Consider the following 19,744-nt stretch of genomic DNA (forward strand, 5'->3'; position numbering starts at 1 on the left):
TAGTTGTTCTCCCAACATATGTTGTTTAAAAATGTTGAGAAAATCAATACTTATTTTATTTAATGTGCCACAATTCACATTTGCATTTTACACACTCTATATTGAAACTTTATACAAATACAGATTAAAAAATAACTCATGAGCAAGGAGCAGTAAATAATATTTATTATTAATTACATTTACATAAAAATCAATTCATAAAAAGACAATACCAAGATTGATTGTGCTGAAATTCTGGTGTCTGTGGAGATGACTGGCTGTGGAGTGAAAGTTACATTGCATAGCTTGTGGTGACATGTAAGTGAAGAGATGCAAGAAAGTGCATTTGAAGTTAGAGACAGTGGCATTTTCTTATTCATCAGGGTACAAAAAAAATCACAGTTGGATCTCAGCAGGCTCTTAAATCTTAACATTTCCCATTGATTGACACATTATCACCACATCAGCTTACCCTGATAAATATCAGCCATATTTATACAGTGATGACTCACAGAATCATGAGACAAACATTCAAGCACACTGATGTGAACATGTTCAAAGCAGAGTAAGACACTGATTTAACAATACACATAAACGGTAAATTTCAGAAGTAATCTTAATAAAATCATGGACATATGTGAAATGGCGAAAACTATACTTTGTCCCATAGTGATCTGTAAGCAGCTCGTTTGTGTGCATTGCTTGTCCCAAAACAACAAATCTACACAGCACTGCCAAGAAATAAAGCTGAGAAATACACAATGCCAGATCTTCAGGTATGAGTATATCTTTTCACCAGACTAATCAGTAGTGTAACATAGAGGTTGAAAGTGGCTTTGTGGAGGTTCTCTTCAGTCAAAACACCATGCCTATTCAAAGCAAAAGGAAAAACTCCTGAGATGAGCATCTGTTTACAAGCATACCTTAACCTGTGTTTAAAAAGAAAACAACTTTACATTAACATTTAATAAATATGACAATATTCTATCAGAAACATAGTGGTTCACTAATACTCAAAATGGTTCATACAAGTAAGCACACAACAGAGTACAAAAAAACATTGTTGGAAAAATATAATACAATGTCATAAGGTATATAAAAATGAATGCATACAATGATTAAATTAACTAATAATTGAGAAAAAGTCCTTTCAGATGTTACTTATCTACTGAAATTAGATATGCATGGTTAAGATAAGTTACAATAAAGAAGTGACTGTCATTTTGTTTTTTATTTTCAGCTATAAATTGGGAAATCCTGACAAATCTTTCCAGAAAACACGCTACAGGATGCTTGCTATTCTTCTTAAAAAACGACTTCAATAATAAAAGATGTCTTTTATTTTCAAAAGTATGCTAAAATGACAAAATGGATACTGCAACCTTTCTCCTTTCTAATATATCCCCAGTATCCTTAACTATCTTTTGCAGCCAGCAGAAAATGTAATAGTGAAATAGTAAATACTGGAGCCTCCACTGTTTGATGACAGCAGAGGTGTTTTCATTGTCGTATTTTCCTACTGTTTAAAACTGTCTCTACAAGCTGCCAGAAAAAGTACAAGAGTAATCAAAGTGTTCTCCTGTCTAGAGCACAGATTGCCCATGTTGCTGAGTGACGCGCTCAGCAACATGCATGCCCCTTCACACTGCTGGTGTTTTACTTTTCAATCAGTAACACCAAAAATCGATTTTGGCTGTTTGGAAATATTTTGGTCACAAAGACAAAGACCTTTACGGTTTAGAATTGAGAGGCTCTTACCTTTATTAGGTAACAAACTACAGCTGGGAAGTAACAAGTAACATTTATGCTAATTTGGATTGCAGCTATCAGTTTCTCATGTTGAAAATCTTTGGTTGCGAGATTGAATTGATGACCTGTGGTCATACTGTGAAACAGGCTGATTGCCAGTACAGCACTCTCACAAGTAAAGATGATCTGACAAATATCAAGCAGGAAAATCATCCAGCATTGCTGCTGCTGAGACAGAAATCACCTTCTTGTCTTCTTTTGACTAGCCGTAAATGCTTCCCAACTTTTCTCTTTTACCTCAAACCTCTTCCCTCGCTTTTCAGTGTCCAGCTCAAAGAATAACAACTCAATAACCACAGTTAATATAATCTTGAACTGATGTCTCTGTTGGACTTTTTTGACATTAATCTGTTGCAACAAAAGTTACTTTTAAGAGTTTTTTAAATGTTTCCTTGACATATTTAAGCTCTGCATGCTTTCTGGATTTGCACACTGTATGTTGTAGTGGCAAGCTAGCTACCTGAGCAGATATTGTGATATAAACTACTTTAAACAGGATGCATATTCAACTTTAAAGGTTTAGGAGAATGACTTGAAGAAATTACTGATTGTTTTAAAAACTGAAAATGTAATAATTACTTCAATAATTTAAAGGTAGTTTTCTGATGAAGGTGGAGAATGAAAAAAAAGGGTGTCGTGCACTGACAAATTAATATTCATCATAAAAGGATGCAACAACACTGCTCATTATTTTTTAAAACTAAAATCTGATCTGTTCTCAGTGGTGCTGATAATAATTTATATAAGCCAATGTTTCTTCTCTGGTGATCATTTGCTGCCAAAACAAAGCAAATACAGATTGCTCATTGGTTGCTGTCTTATTTTGATTCAGACTTCATCTTGATTCATCACCTGTTATTAACCTATGAAAAATACTCCACTAATTGCAGGAATAAAAATGTTCACTCTATGGAAGCCACAATTTAAGATTAATATATTTTACATGTAGCTATAAACAGCACTTGAAGTAGTCATGTTCAGACATGTCAGCTTCACATTGCCATGTTCATAAACATATGATTATCAAAGCAGGCAAAAATAATTTTAGCTTAACTGCTGTCCAGTTGTCTGAAAACTACAACTCATTGCAAATGATTAGCTCCAGAAACAAACTTCTGTTGCTAATTTATTGCAAATACAATCAATCTTACTGCAACGCCACAAGGAATAATGCAAATAGAAAACATTATTATTATGACTGTATTATAGGAACAATTGTTGCTTTTTATTTTAAATAAAGTATTTGAATCAAGGTATGACAGTTATGTTTAAAACTTTTGTGTTGATATGGCAATACTGTGATTCCTTCATTTTTTATTGAAGGTTTTCCTGCTGAATGCTACTTTCCTCCAGCACTGTATTTTTCACTTAGTCTGCATCATCCGTACGAACACTGGGGTTGACTGTCCTGAAGCATTAGTTTCTTCAGGCACTTTTAGAGACAATTAAGTCTTTACCCAAGACCAAAAATGAGCAGACGGTATTAACAGCAGAAGCTGAAATGACAAATAAAAACATGGCATAATAGTGTTGTACTGAGTGCACTCAAGTGAATTCAGTTCAGTGGGAACATTAACAGGCACACTCTAAGATCATTTGCTCAACTGAATGTTTTTGGTGTTGTAAAAGTAACTCAGAAAAAGAAAAGGAATATATAAAAACTCCTCCCATGTATTCTGTGTGTCCGTCTGTCCAATTCATGCATTCATGGCTCAGACCTCAGAGCTGTTGTGGCAGTCTTGCATCCTCACCACCAGCATGGGTTCGGTGCTGACAGAACCTTTCACCACCTCCTGCACTCCCTCACTCCATACCTCCTTACCATCCTTTTGTCTGGATTTCAGTACCAGTGCAATGGTAACAATAATGAGGACTGTCAGCAGCAGTCCCACCAGTACCCCCACAATGCTCACTAGACTTTCCTCTTGATCGTCAGTGTTCAGCTCATCAACTTCTCGGCCACCAAGGAACAACTCATCTGATGCCCTCGACCTCCTCTTGGTGCGGTCTAAAGCAATATGCATAATGTTGGTCCCTCGGCTGTTATCTATTCCAATGTCTTCTGCAATTGCTGGGATTTTGTCGTGAGCAGATCTTTTTCTGCGATGGCTTTTTGTGCCTAATGATGTCAGAGTGGAAACAAAAGAATGGTACTCTAGGCTGCGTCTCCCAATGCCCCTGTTGGTGTTCTTTTTGGAGCGAAGGGTGTAAATGGTGTGTATATACCATTCGTGCCCTGCAGCAACCTGAGGATGAGAATAGCCATGAACACTAAGAAAAACGGTCTCAGTAATTCTACATTCTCTACATTCTACTGCATAAAGCACATATGTAGAAGCATGTTGTTTACTGCCAAAATAGTCACATTCACAGTCCATATTTTGTAGGAAATAGACAAATACAGTTTTTTCAGTGATACCAGCTAATAGAAGATATTAAAGATAATTTAGTCAGTTTTTAAAAAGGGGGTCTCAAACTCCAATCCTTATGTTTTGGTGTCCTGCAACTTTTAGATGTCTTTCTGGTCTAACACACCTGAATAAAATTGCTTAATTGCCTCCTCAGCATACAGCCATGTTCTACAGAACCTTGCTAATGACCTTAACATTTTACTCAGACCCCTGATTCAAAACATTATTAAATCCACTCTTCTGTTTCAAGCATTTACAGCATGAAATCTCCTCTGGTCCTTATAAAAATGATTAATGGATTAAATGGCAGAAAGGCTAAAAAGCTTCCATCAGTGAGAGATAGCATACCTGGAACATGGCTGTTGAGTCCAGGCTAAACCCATCAGATCCTGAGTTTCTGACAAGAGATACAGCTGATGGATCATCTACTGCCAGCACCGCATTAAAACTGACATCTCCAAACACACGTGCCTGAGTCTCTGGCTGGGCCTTGTCCTGGCAAGTCAAAGAAGGTAGAGAAAAAACATTTTCTCAAAGAGTCACACTTTTGAGTTTTAAAACTTTTGTTTACTCACAAGAATCTTGAATCTGTATAGCAAGGATGGAGAGTCAGCGAGACAGCCAAATTCAAACTTGGTTGGATTATATTTGGGCACGTAGCCATCAGCACCAGTGCAGAGAAACACCTTCTCTATGCTGCAGAAGAAAGAATCTCCCAAATTCTGCACTGGATCCACCATGACGCGACCATATATTGTGTCACCTAAAAGAAGGAAAGAAAGTATCAATTCTATATGCTAACATTGTGAATCTTGAGCCTACAAAAAATGTTTGTAGGCTCAAACATTTTTAAATGTTTGAACTTCATAGGCTGAAATATTTTTAAATGTTTGAGCCTATTGCCTATTGCAAAGCTAATTAAGTGGAGATTATATATTTATTAAATGTAATGCAGCTTTGCCAAATGAATACAGGAAATGAAAAGTTTCACCTTCAGAAAAAGTGACGTCACTCTCCTGTTCAAAACCCATAGAGCCATCAGAAAGCCAGAGGCTCTTCTTGGACAGCAAGAACATCTGAGTATTCAGACTAAATTCCACTGCAACTGGGTCGCTCACCTACAGAGAGATTAAGCTATGTCAGTGAGTGAAGACAAAAAGTGACAGAAAAACAAATACAAATTTTTCATGAGTGGATTTTCCTTCAAAGGATTACACTTACTTGCTGAAATCTAATGTTGAGATCAAAAGCGAGATATTCTCTGGGATTGCAAACAGGTGGAACAGTGTATTCCATGTTCTGAGATGTTGTACATGGGATCAAATTCACTGTGTATGTTCCAGAATAATCTCTGATCTGTATACAAAAAATACAAAAGTAAAGGGCTTTCCAAAAATTTGTTTGTTAAGAAAAGGAAATATTACATGAGACCAGTTAAAAAATTGAGTATTTCTTTAAGAAGGCAGAAATACTGCCTTTTTGATTTCAAATTTAAAAAATAAACTAACTTTTCAGTTCTATAATTCTTTTGGGATGCATCTGTGCTTTATAGCAATATTTTATATTATGTTAACAGCGCTCAGTACAATTATTGCTTCTCTGTTAAATACAATCCATTACAGGTTGCAGATGTTTAACACTTTTGAAGTGCAACAATACTGAAGGTTAGCACCCAATGAGTCTCATACTGTCCTAATCATGGGATGAAAAAAGCTGCATGCCCTCTTACAGCAAAATCAGAGAGGAAGGTCCATTGCTGGACTGGCTGGTTGTAGGTGGGCTCAGTCCTCACTAAGGTGAGGTTAAAGGTCAGGCCTGGGTGGTCCACACTCATCACCATGGATGACATGGATATTGCTAGAGACATTTTAAGAAGTTTAAAAGTGATATCCGCATCAACAATATTCATTTTTGTTTTAGGAATCAGAAAATCTCATTGTAAAATCATGTCAGTCAGTATTACCAGTTGTTTTGATTCTGCCTGAAGAATGAGTCTCAACAAACAGACCCCTGAAACGAGCTTTGGTGCGGAAATTCACCACCAAACGTCCCTGCTCATTGATGCGCATGCTGGTAGGATACAATGATCCTATGAAGAACAAAATACATATATAAATTCAGAAAATTTCTTTCTTTCAAGAAACATTACTCTTTCTGATATGGGAACTTACCCTGGAGCTCTGCCTGTGGGGAGCTGCCAATGCCTTCCTGCCACAGAATTGCTGTGTCATACACAAAAGTGAGACGCAGCTCTGACTGGAGGTCAAAGTGCTGCCAGCCACCGGTGCCCAGTGGTGAGTGGAACACATAAGACACGTAGAGAGGCACACGTAGGGTTACATAAGATTGGACCAAGTTCAGCACCTGCAGGAAATTTCAAGTGGAAATTAGTTATTTCTATTTACCTTAAAAATAACTGAATGCAGACATCAGATTTTTTATGCTGTCGTTATTTAGATAAGTCTCTCATAGAATGAAGTTTACATTTGATATATATATACAGTATATAAAAAAGTATATCCATCCATCCATTTTCTGTTCACTCTTCTCCCTAGTGGGGTTGGGAGAAAAAATTACAGTACTTTGTATTTACTTAAAGCAGTTTAGTAAAACATTTCACAATATTTCAGATTAAGGAATGATTGTAGGTTGAAAACCTATAATAAGTACAGAAAAGATGTAACAGATGAACACAGTGCTCTCCTCCTCGAGGTCCTTGAAGTCTCCTACTCCTACTCAGTGGGTTCAGGAACAGTAACGCCTCCTTGTGTTGTACACAAACAACCAGTGATGTAGGCTGATACTGACATCTCTTTTACCTTTCAAAGCAACTGTTTCAACAATAAAAAGCTTTCTACTGATCACAACTGAATACTGTATATATATTATTAACATGAACATGTTCAAATAATTCACTGCAAGTTATTCAGTCACGGTCATATTTTATAAATGCAGTGCCCAAAATGCTACCACTAGATGTCACTATACACCAATATTTTGGTTTTATTCAATCTGCCTTCAAAGATTTGAATTACAGGACTTCACTCAAATTAGACTAGAAGGTCATCTTTAAAATATACAGAACTTACACACTTAACTGGTGTAGAGAGAACATGATTTGGATATTCATATTCTATATTCTACCAAGCTGGAGGAGAAAATGCCCTGCTCTAGTAGACTTACAGCTGCCATACTCTTTCTATTTTCACATGATGGACTGAACATTTCTCCAAGAGATGCCCAAAAATTAGAATATTATTTTAGAACATAGCCCTGCTTTGAATGCCTCTGTAACATCATCACTGAACTGTCTGATACATTCCCAAGAATGTCACACTTTTCAGATTTCATCTTATGTTATTGTTAAAGTTAAATATTTATTGTAGTTAGTATCAACTAATCTGTGCTCTTTGATTTATGTATCCACCTAGAACCAGAAGACAGTGAACACCTTAGAAATGTTTTTTTCTTTTCTTTTTCCATAACAGCAATTACATCTGGAACACAGGTCTTGTGGATCACAAGCCTTGCATGTAACTACTGTGTGTTACCAGCAAAAGTTATTTTTACCTCCTCTCCATCTCCTTCTGCATTGCATACACACTCACATTTATACCAAACTCCACGCATGCAGTCTAATCAGCAAAAAAAACGCTGAAAGATCAAAGGCTGAAGGAGAACAAAAGATCAGCAGGACATGAGCAGAGGTCATTAACTATATAAGGATCACTACAGAATTGCAGAGTAAACACCACAACACCTGCAGAGAGAATGTAAACAAACATTTTGATTTTCTAAGGATCTGGTCACAATAAATCCATTTGACAGAGCTATCTAAAAATCATTTGAAAGATAGATTTGTGGAAATCTTCAAGTATAATGGCTTTCAGTTGATGATGTTAACAGTTTTGTGTCAATCTAAGCGGTGTTCAGCATTAAGCAAATCAATAGCTGTCTAGACTCTAGACAAACTTTGAGTGCTTTGTGTGCTTGTGTGTACTTTCTCACTGAAAAATGTCCCAAAGAGGTGTCCGGAATTAGCAAACAAACAGAAACTTCCACTGAATGAAACATTTAAAGGAGGAAAAGCGATATGGCGCTCCTCTGTCTGTGTCGCCTACTCATTCAGACGTCAATGTGTAAATAGACTGAGCATACACAACAGAGCATAAACAGGCCACAATCCACACAAAGGCAGCAATCGGCCAAATGTACACTCAACCTCTAGATTGAATTTTAAAAGCTGTTTTGGAAAAAGGTTACACACACCTGTCCATCTGTGCCTACTGTACCTCCACAGTCCGTAAGCAGCTCAGACATGTGGTAGTAGCTGATGAACTCCCACAGACATGCTTCCAGGTTCAGGTTCCTGTAGAAGCGCAGCGTGCTGTTCCCCCGCAGAGAGCTGCTGAACTGGTAGGGCGCAGACTCCCCCATGCTTTCTGGGCTGCGTGTCGAAGCAGTGATGAAGCTGTGACCTGTGGTGACCTCATTGAAGTCAAGCAAATTTGAACAGCGGTGGTTTCCGACTCGGGTTCCATCTGGACTCAAAGTCAGGTCAAAGTTCATGAGGGGCCGAGTGGAGATTACTGGAAGCATACCTGCAAAATTGAATGGGAAAAGATTCCAGGCATGGTCAGGTATCTTTGTGAGATACCATGCTTTGCAAAACTTTATTTTAGTGGGATGTTATATGAAAGACCAACATAAAGTAGTGCATAGTTGTAAGGTGAATGTAAAATGATACACTGCTCTCAAACTGATTTCTAAATACAGTCTAAAAAGTGTGACCTACATTTGGATTTTGTCCCGCAGAGCAACACTTTGTACAGTCACCTTTTGCTCTAGTTAAGTCCTTTATAATATACTGAAATATTTAACATTTGTTCTTACCCAGCCTGTTTGTTTAGGTGGACAGCAATGTTTTGGTGTGTTTACAGTTGTGCCAGACCTTTCCTATTTTCAGAGGATGTAATGAATAGTGCTCTGAAACATGTCTAGCTTTTTAGATAATCAGAGTCAGATGAAGAAAAAGGCATATCAAGCCACTCCCAGAAATAACTGAATTCTAAGACACAACAAAGATCTACAATTTTTTATTTTTTTTTTTTTATTGAGAATGAGAATATTATTAAATTTGATTTGATGGTTTCAGCACAGACAAACAAAAATTACTTCAAATTGTTCCAAAATTAAATTTAGGGTTTAAAGGAATTTGTAGACTTGCTTTTTAAAACTGCAAAAAAATAATCTTCATTGTTTGATGGTTTTGCTAACACTTAGAATCTGTAATTTTATTTTCCATGTTTGAGCTCAGTTTATTCCCAAATTCATCTTACCAATTGTTTATAAAGGGGCTACAATATGTATTTTTTACATACATACATCATGTCATTTTAAAGCACAATTTAGTAACTTTGTTACCTTCAGTTGTGTACTAAAGACTAAAGGGGACTTAATAGAAAAGCTTACCCTACTCCAATAGTTTACACAAATTTGTACTATTATTGCTTAAGTCTATCACATAAGCAATAATGAATCATATTGACTATATTGTTAAGGGGCAAAATGTAAAAAGGTTTGATCGCAAAGAATTGGAAAAATACAATAAGCTTAAGAAGTGATGAATAGAGAAGCAAAACAATTAATATCAAGGAGCAGCCTTGATGCTGGTCTTTTTTTTTTTTTTTGCCAGGATTCAATAAATATTCTGGCTGCCATGCTGCTGCTGATCCCCAGTGGTGAATATTACTCACACTACATTACACTTGACTTCATTGGTGGAAGCAGACCTGCCTCCAGCTCCAGACTTACCATCTATGTGAGGCATGGTGATGGTCACTTTGATGAGGTTAGGGTGTTTTGGGTCGTCTGCTCCGGTGTAGCGCAGCTTTGCTGAGAAAGGTTCAGCGCCCACAGTTCCCATCTTATGAGGCTGACACACACCTTTTTACGACAAAAAATAAAAGCAGAGACAAAAGCACAAACTGAAAATCAAAGTAAGAATTGTCAATGTGCATGAGTCTCCTTTGGAAGAGAAAAACTTGAAGATTTTTACACAAATGATTGTTACCCAAGTCAGGTAGTGATTTCCATATTTGCAAGAATACACGGCGACCACCCAGTGAGAGCAGGTCTGGACTTGTTGCTTTCAGGATGTGTAGGTGGAAAACAGCATAAATGATTGCGTAGCAACAGCAAAAACCAAGCATTCTTTTCTCTTTTTGAGAAATGACTGATAGCTCTGAACCATTCTCAGAAAATAGCTTATAGAAGCACTGAATTACAGCATACTTGAACTGTTATAATGAGGGGAAAAGAGTGCACATGTTTTTAAAACTTTCTATTTTTGCATAAAGCTGATCCATGTCGTAATGGATCACTTTAACTCACAATATTAAAGAAAACTTTCAAACTTTCTGTAATGAAACCAATTTAAGAATGAGACAGAAGTATTATTTTTGATTAACTACCGGCATTACATAAAATGTTGCAAGTCCTTGAGTAGTTAAATGTTGGGAAGGAGTAGCAATCCATTTAAACAATGGTATTCAAAGTAAATGAGTAAACACAATTTTAAAAAGGTCTATGAAAAAAAACAGAGATTTCTGAAATGCAAAGTTTTCCAAACTACCTTAATTACATTTTTGTTCATGAGCTTCTCTTTTTCAAAATAAGTGTGTTGGACACACATAAAAAGGAATGGCCCCTAAAACCTGGCTTCTCAAAGAAGAGAAAGTTTTATATTATTCAATAGAAATGGGATTTAAAAATCTAATTTCCTGAAGATTCATCATTCCTCAAGAACAAAGCTCTTTCTTTGTGCAGTAAGGGAATCAAATTGCTATGAGATTTCTCTTGTTTCCCTCTGGGTAAGTGGAAATGCATAGAATGGGGTTCCTTCATTGTTTGCCTCTCACCTTCCTCCTGGCTGATGGTGACAATGGGGCTGTTGAGTTCCAAACCTTCCTCTCCATTAGAATTAACAGCTCGAGCAGCACACTGCACCCTCGAACCTGCCTGGAAGTAGATCGAGTCCAGCGTGATCATCTTGGAGGAGGTAAAGAACGTGTCAAAGTCCACCTCCCTCATGGGGCTGGTGACGCCATCGGGACCTGCTGGGGCACTGATGAGCCAACGGTAGCGGGTCAAGGTGTTGTTGATGTGCTCACTGACACAGATAGGACCCGTCTTGTCATAGTCTGGGTATTTCGTGTTGCAAGCCTGAAAGATGGGGCACAGGGGGTGTGGGTGGGTATAAAAGACAGCAGAGATGATCAAATCCAGATGTTTCAATATGTTATGTTCTTATAATGGAGTGTTTATAATTAGCTTTTGGATATTTAGTAGGGTAGAGATAATGGATGAAGAGGTGAGCTTTAAAGAGATTCTGCAGATTTGCTTTTAAACCTGTTGACACTAAGCCCCTCTGGTGTAGCACTCAACACTTTTTTGATTTTATTTTATTTTTTTGACAAGACTACTTCATTTTGCCTCCTTGGAGAGCCTCACACACAACCGACCACACTGCAGCAAAACAAGCACATCCACTCTCCTGCACTCACTTGCTCACACACAAACACACTCACGATCCACACATAGCAGCCACCTGAGGATCAAATGACTTAACACATCACGAGAATCCACTTAAGAGTCCCACCGAGAGAGTGTTTTGAGAGTGTTGGTGATCTGCCGTGTGTGAAAGAGGGAGGACTGCAGCCCAGCTAAACCATGCAGTGTGCCTTTATAATGACAGACAGGCCAAAACCTGGAGGACAATTTAATTATTAGCTTCCTAGGTGGTTGTGGGGGTGGACGGTGGTGGGGTACAGGTGTTCTGATATGGTTTGGCTGTCTTCAGTAAGGGGAAACGATCAAATTTGGTTGATCGTTTTGGTTGGCAGTGCTATATTTCTGTCAATTTCTTAAAAATAGTTCCAGTCAGATGTGCTGCTTGACTCACTGTGACACAGATGACTGGGTAGCCAGCTGGTGGGTGGAAGTTGTCCGCTGTCCTGGCGACATCATCGTAATGAAACAGTGACATGACATGGGGTAAGGAGGGGAAGGTGACATCAGCCATGCTGTTGGACTCCTCAATGTAAACTATAGCTTTCGTCACCTGTTCAAGAAAGAGTTTGGGAATGATGACAGCTGCCTGTCGTTAAATTCTTTATTCAGTTTCTTCTTCAACTACACACTTTTCTGTTTCTATCTCAGGCTCTTTTAGTGTGGTGGATGTTCTTTCCTTTTCTTAAACGATCTATTATTTATTGTGAAATATTTTCATTACAGCAAAGTGCTGCTGTTGTCTGTTCAGCACACTCCTAAAAAACATATCACTAGTCTCTCAGGGACTGACTGACCTGAATAAAGATGGCTCTATACTTCTTTTCACATTTACAGTTTGTAAAGCTCCCCAAATTAAGTGCAATAATAAAGTGGTAAAAGGAATGAAAGCATGACTGACCTGAGTTTCAGCCACCATGTTTTCATCAGGCTTTAGATGGACTGTAAAAGCCTCCCTCATTTCTCGGACTCCATCAGGCAACACCTCCACCTCTACAACATGTTGTTTCTCCCCCTGTTTAAATTTGATATCTGGGCACAGACACAAACAGCTTTAAATGCAGCTAATGAATTGCACAAAAACAGGACAAACACATCATTAGCAAAAGTGTTTGTGTAATGTATTCATCTCTGTCATATTTATGTGGCAACATAAAGAGATGCCATCAAGGTGAGGGTTCTCTTTCATTATGCTTAATGTACAGATCCACTCACAAAACAAAACGGCAACACAGATTAAACTAGATGTTTTAATACCTTACAGTATGTATGTTGGTATTTCTGGAAAAGTTGTATGAAAATCCTTAAAAGAAACTAGTCATTTGATTAGGTAAAAATTTCTTAAAAGATTCCACAGTATGAGGGATCTTTGAGCATGGATACCGTAAGCGTCCAAGACTCAGTGGGTTGCTGGTTTGAATCCCCACTCTGTTTCTGCACAGTTTCAAAGGTGTTCCATCTTTTTGAAGAAGACTTTTGAATAAAAATAGTGATGCTGTGACATAATATTGCAAAAAAAAGAAACACTTTCTATATATGAAAGTAATGAGAAATGCAAGCATCAACTACAAAATGGGTAAATTTTTAAAACAACTGAATGTCTTCATCCACACAAGATAAATGTGAGACTTTCTGAAAGAGCTGAATGGAATCATCCAACTAGCGGAGAATGAACAGATGACTGAAATTCAATTACAAATTACATGATCCTTCACCAGAGTTTTGCAGACATTTCACTTCCCTTTATGAAAGAAATTAACATCACTAGCCAATTTGATTGGTTCTGATTTTTTCTTGCTCCTTTTACAGATACAGAAAATTATTTTAATCTTTTACTAATTCAAAATGAAAATTGAGCAAAAGTATGTCTTAAAAGTGATGTTTTTGTAAAGCTGATTTTTTAAAGTTTTTGAGTACTTTTAATTGTCTTCATTATACTACTAAGTACTCGAAGGAAAAACAGATAGTAAGTTGCAAACAAATGATGGTTTTAGCATTCTTATGAAGAACATCTGTTTTTACGTATTTTGGTGAACTTCAATTGTGTTTTGCACATTTGGGAAGATATTGCTTTTCCTTAAGAAATTTCAATCATTTTTAAGCAGATTTTTGAATTCCTGCTGACCTTTTATAACAACTTCTAAGGTGTTTATAAAGTTCACCTTGAGACACTGGGTAATAATCCATTCCTGAGATGGCTGACCCATCTTTGGTATGAACCCGAACCACTGACACTTTTGATGTGTCGCCAACTCGTACCACAGGGATCTTCACAGTTGCCACAGTCCCAGTTTCCTTCGGTTCATTAATGTTGAACTTGGTTTCTGCAAACCGAATGATTGGTTCTGGGAAATAAAAAGAAGGCAAATACAGCAAAATAAAATCTTAAAACGGTAAAAATATAGGAAACTTCCTATTCGGCACCACAGCCTAACATATCTGACCAATAATTTGTTCTTTGTCTCACTTACTGTCAGCTGTGTCCTTTATTTGAAGCAGAGCCTCATTAAGAGATCCAACTGATGCGTCAAACTGTGAGCTGCTCTTTGGTGTCCCTAAGACCAGCCTTAACTCTTCAACCTCCTCGTACAATGCATCATCAACCAGTGACAGGATACACGGCTTCTCCACCTCACCTAATGTGAGAGAAAAAAATTGTTGACACAAAACAATTAAAGCCTTAATTTAAAAGCAGACTAAACAAATTTAACTGTTCTCCAAAGCAGTGGTTCCCAAAAAATGTAAAAACTGACTCAGAAGAATAGTTGGATTTTTAAAGAGGACTAAAATTGGAGTTATTCTTTTTAAGTTGCTAAATCCTGAACTCTTACTCCTGCACAGAAGTATAAAAAGTTGAAAGTTTTTTTGTAAAATTGTCCAATAAAGTATATTATTGAGCAAAGTTTTCTTTATGGTCTTCATGGACATATGTGCACAAGCACAAACATACGGTATGCATGTGAACATGACATAAGGAGTGCATACTGTTTATGCAAAGAGTGGGGTCTTTCTAAAAGAGATTGGAAACCATTGCTCTAAAGCAATAACATTCTTTTAAATGTAAATCTTAACTCAACATAAAATTTATAAAATTTAAAATATACAAAAAATAAAAAACATAAATGTTTGGTCAAATTTACCGGGTGAAAAAGTGATGATAGAAGCATCTGTGTTGGGACGCTCCTCGAAGTCAGAGGCAACCTGTGCGGTGCCCTGACGGGAGTAACAGCGAACAGAGGATTTGTGCCAGATGTCACCACTGCGGTACACTGTTGCTGTTATCTGACCATCACTCTCCTCTCCACTGTAAACCGGTTCACGAAAACGGACCTTTGGCACTGGTGATCAAATGAAATGAACAGTGATAAAATTTCTATTGCATCATAGATGACCTATGTCATCATTTTAAAGATAACAACCATGCAATGAATGAAAACAATACATGTAACATAGTATTGATGTGTTACTATTATTATGTGTATTGACAAAGAATTATTCAATAAATATAGTCTATGCTTATCATACAGTATGTTTATTTCATATTCAGAGCTATAAACAGAACAGAATATGTAAAGGTTAATTTTTATTACTTACAGTCAGACTGTGAGTCATTGATGAAGACTGTAGCTTTTCCAGGTTCTCCTAGAATACCATTCACTGGCATTTGCAGAACTAACTCAAAGCTCTCGGCCCCCTCCAGCTCTGGCTGTCCCATATCATCCAAAATTGTGACCTTAAATGTCTGCATGCTGACACCTGGGGCAAAGTCCAAGTTATGACTTATGCCCACATAATCAATACCAGCTGCAAATAGGACAGAGAGAGGGGGAAAAAATGGGATTTTGTTGAGGAGACACACAGAATAAAGACTCCTGAGGATTAGTGATACATTTAATTATTTTCAAAATATTTAAAACCAAAATTGATTAGAAACTTGCCTTCAGCAGAGTCACGCTCCACCTTCCGAGAACGGACTGTTACAGTCCCCGTTTTGGACAGATCGGTTCCTGTCCTCCACACTTTTACCTCCACGTAGCCGTCACTCTCATCCACATGATACTGGACCTCTCCAAAGTAAAACACAGGAGCTGCAGAACGGTGACAGAAAAAGCATGTTGGCAGGCAAATAAATGTGTTGTCAACATAAAACATCTATTTATGCTTAAATGTGTTTGAAAAGTTGCAAGGGTTGATCAAACGCATTGAGAAATCCTGACTTTAAGCTTCATTGTTCAAGGAAAAAACTTCCCATTGTAATGAGTTCAATATCCCTTATCAAGGTACCAAGTTGTTGGTGTCAGCTGGTCTCAGTATTTCACAAATTGCTGATCTATTTTATGCCCAAGGGTCTCTTGTGATAATATCAAGTGAGCAGCAGTTTAGTAAATGAAAATGCCTTGTTGATGTTAGAGGTGATAGGGGGACAGGTAGAATGGTTTAAAAAGACAGAAAGGTAACAGTAGCTCAAATAATTTGTTACATAAAAGAGTTATAAGTAATACTATCTTTGAAAGCACATACAATCAAACCTGTGATGAGTATTAAGTAGTTTTCTCAGATTAATTTTTAGATTTTATGCTCCTGTTACTCCTGTTTGACCGATTTATTTACTCCTATTTTATGTTGGTAATGATGTTTCTCATTCTAGACTCTGCCATTTTATGCCTGAGCTGGTATCCCACCTTCTGAGTTTTCTTGTCCTCTTTCTGCATGTGTGTACATATAGTTAAGTTATCTTTGCCTGTACATCGTGTTAGCTTTGTTTCTGCTAACCTGTAGTGAATGACATGGTTTCAGTTTTCTGGATTTCCAACCTGTCTGCAGATTATACACCATCCATTCTGTGACACCTTTTGCCTGAAAGATTTCTGGATTATTCCACCTTGTTGGACAATTTATCTGTGCACTGACCCATTTCTCCATTAAAGGAAATGAACAGAGTTCCTGTGTAGTTTGTACATTTGAGTCCTTTGTCTCTGAGTTGTCAGCCTAATAGAACCATGATGTAGATGGCAGCAGGGGTAGACCACCCTGAGTGTCCCTCCTGTCAGCTAGGAATGGGAAACTGAGGCTAAAATTTACACAAGCTCACCAAAATTTAGCAATAATTTTAAAAAATACCGCTTGGCTCTATGAGTCTTGATTTCAGCTGGATCAATGATAAAAGCATGGATCCATTTTACGTGGCAGCAAACACCCACCCTGATGACAGCTGTGTAAGGAGAGAAGGACGAGGCAGCATTACCAGAATCATGTTAACAGATACACCTAATACATCACTGGGGGATGCTCTGTTGTAGCCTGACTTACTAATTCAGAAACTCCAAAAGACAGAAGCGGAGCATTCGACAACTGTCTGGATCAACAACTATACATCAATGACTGAATTATTCCTGTTTCTTTATTGATAATATCACCATGCAATTACTTTCTGGACTGTTGATGTAAATAATACTTTCAACAACTACCAGAGCCTCAAGGCTCTGCATTTTTATACTGGATGTTATTAACTATTTCAGTCTTTTAGGACTATTTAAGTAATTATAATTATGCTTTAGTTATGAGCTATGCACAGAACTTGATTTAGTTCATTAAAAATGCTTTAAATATATTCAATACAATGTATGTCATAACAAAAACATGAAACACTGTCAATCTTCTGTGAAGATAACATAATACCGTTTGCGCAAAATATAAACTTTAACTATCAAAGATAGATGTGCAGATGTACATTTATACTCTTCTTGTTGTAACACAGGCTTGACAAACAATTACAAAGCTGCTGCTGTACTTCAGCATACAGTATAATGTAACCAAACCTAGTAACATTCTTACTGAAAAGCAAAAAGCATAAAAAGCAGTAAAAAAAAATAACCTCAGCTTATAATACTGCTACTAGGGTGACACTGTTTACTGGTGTACTAACAACATGGAGCATTTCCAGGTTCACTTACTGTGGGAACTATCTATTGGGCCATAGACCAAAAGACCAATAGAACAGAGACCAACCTAAAATAGCTATAAAAACAAATGTTCATCGATGTGTACCATGTGGAAGGTCCTGTCATCAATTTACAGCTTACCTACTGCTTTAGCTTCAGTCATTTTACAAAAGTGCTTTTTGGTGCTGATTTCCTGACTTTGACATCTTACTATTTACTTTAAACCCCACGTAACTATTCCATGCTTGAGTTTAAGACCAACATTTTAGTGTTTCTTTGTTGTTGCCACATGCTGGTTTAAGACGGACCTGTCAGCAGGCACATGAATTATTTGTAAAGGCACAGCCCATGGACAGGGGTCAAAAACCCAACAGCACATTAGTCTGACATCAAACTGCAGGGAGGCCTGACCTTGCAACCTTTCCTGTCCTCTCATTCAACTTCTCGGTTAATTGTCATTTACCCTTTCACACAGAAACAGCGCCTCTGTTCACCGCCTTTATTCGTTCACAAAAAGCCAACCATGGAGGGCAAAATATTACGCTCTTATGTTTTCAGACAACATGATAGTATTTAACCTATTAACTCTTTGGTAGGAGTTTTTATCTCTTTACTACAAGAGCACACAACTCATCAATCAATCTGTCAGTACTCTAAAAAATAAAAGGTTTACAGAATTTCAGCAGCAGTACACCCCAATTCCTTTTTCAGGCTTTTGACAACGAAGCACACTGAGGAGAAGTCCCACTGGGAGACGGCTGCGCTTCTTCTCCTGACAAAAGAACTAAGTACTTTTTACAAATGAGGATGAAGTTAACACTGAAAACAAAGACTCTCTGCATGCATGTCTTTATCTCTGGATGCTGAAGCAGCGAGATGACAAGACAGAGAAAGTGCCAACTCCCTCCCCTCCCTTTTCCAAGCAAGCTCAAAGGCTTGTTTGAACAGGGATTGTTTCCTAAGGCAGTAGAGGCAGTCCAGTGTGTATTAGACAGATACATCTTTCACAAGTTCTGCTGTCAAATGATACTCGTTCTCACTTGCTTCTTCATATATTCTGGGATGTAATCTAAAAATAGCAACTGTCATATTACTTTTGTGAGAAGATAAAACATCAACCCCCCTCCAACTTCTACCCATCTATCTATCTATCTATCTCTCTATAGCTATTGGTTTTATTTACGTGCTTGAACTGGGCAAGCAAACAATAACTAAAACAGTGAATATAATAAAGGCTTTAAGAAAATTGTCAACAGTGCATTCTGACTCTAAGCGTCATGGAAGAAGTGACAGCTCCGGGTAACACCGAACATCAAGTGCAGCCTGTGCCCTCTCGCTCCCCTCTTTTACCTTTTCCTCCCACACATAGTCGACAGATGTAGCACTGGTTTGAAGTTCATTTAGAATTTGTGAATTTCCGTGCTGGCAAAGTAAAAGAAGACAGCACAGAATGAGTAGGTGGGGAAAAAAACAACAACCCTACATGGATAATGGCATTTGACCAATGAAAAAAGAGGGGCCAATCGCATGCATTTTCTTGATTTTCTACCAGTATTAATTGATGAACTGTGTGTTTTTGCTTCACATATGACATAAATTCTGGCTAACATTTCTTTGTGCGCAGAGAGGACTCTTGTGCACACTTGCAAACATGGCCTTCACGTCTGCCGTCACACATATCCCAACTTTTACACCACTTGATGAGTGATGAATGAGAGCCGCATCCATTCTCCCTACTGGGGCCATGCCTCTGCTTTAGCACTTCAGTGTGTGACTGAAGGCTGGGGAAGGTGTGAAAACAAATTGCAATAATTACTACTTTGTGGGTGTCTGAAGGCATTTGTGTCATCACTGCACCTTTAAATGTACTTTATAAAGCATTCTCAGCTGTACTTCTAAGCATTGTCCGGTTTTGGGAATTAAGCTAAGAAATAAGACCCTACAAGTGTGTCTTTGTGTAAAAAAATATCCTCTTTCAAATAATGAACACTTTCATCTTAGTGGTTGAAGCTTAAATAAGATACAGGAAAATCA

At 37.6% G+C, this 19,744-nt stretch overlaps 1 protein-coding gene across 1 annotated transcript in view; it reads right to left on the reverse strand.

Annotated features, from left to right (window-relative positions):
• Window positions 1-147: 147 nt before the first annotated feature.
• The window catches only part of LOC122844493 (FRAS1-related extracellular matrix protein 2-like), a 68,723-nt gene continuing 49,126 nt past the window's right edge, over window positions 148-19,744 (reverse strand). The window contains exons 7-24 of the mRNA XM_044139999.1: window positions 15,707-15,856; window positions 15,363-15,572; window positions 14,909-15,106; window positions 14,240-14,404; window positions 13,931-14,113; window positions 12,670-12,800; window positions 12,163-12,321; window positions 11,120-11,423; window positions 10,014-10,145; window positions 8,469-8,800; window positions 6,371-6,563; window positions 6,163-6,288; window positions 5,929-6,056; window positions 5,421-5,555; window positions 5,191-5,317; window positions 4,775-4,962; window positions 4,548-4,694; window positions 148-4,034 (exon numbers count right to left, since the gene is read on the reverse strand). Coding sequence (XP_043995934.1) covers window positions 3,501-4,034; window positions 4,548-4,694; window positions 4,775-4,962; window positions 5,191-5,317; window positions 5,421-5,555; window positions 5,929-6,056; window positions 6,163-6,288; window positions 6,371-6,563; window positions 8,469-8,800; window positions 10,014-10,145; window positions 11,120-11,423; window positions 12,163-12,321; window positions 12,670-12,800; window positions 13,931-14,113; window positions 14,240-14,404; window positions 14,909-15,106; window positions 15,363-15,572; window positions 15,707-15,856 — 3,542 coding nt within the window. The 3' untranslated portion in view covers window positions 148-3,500. The remainder of the gene's footprint in view (window positions 4,035-4,547; window positions 4,695-4,774; window positions 4,963-5,190; window positions 5,318-5,420; window positions 5,556-5,928; window positions 6,057-6,162; window positions 6,289-6,370; window positions 6,564-8,468; window positions 8,801-10,013; window positions 10,146-11,119; window positions 11,424-12,162; window positions 12,322-12,669; window positions 12,801-13,930; window positions 14,114-14,239; window positions 14,405-14,908; window positions 15,107-15,362; window positions 15,573-15,706; window positions 15,857-19,744) is intronic.

Source organism: Gambusia affinis, linkage group LG15 (assembly GCF_019740435.1).
Source record: "Gambusia affinis linkage group LG15, SWU_Gaff_1.0, whole genome shotgun sequence".
NCBI lineage: Eukaryota > Metazoa > Chordata > Actinopteri > Cyprinodontiformes > Poeciliidae > Gambusia > Gambusia affinis.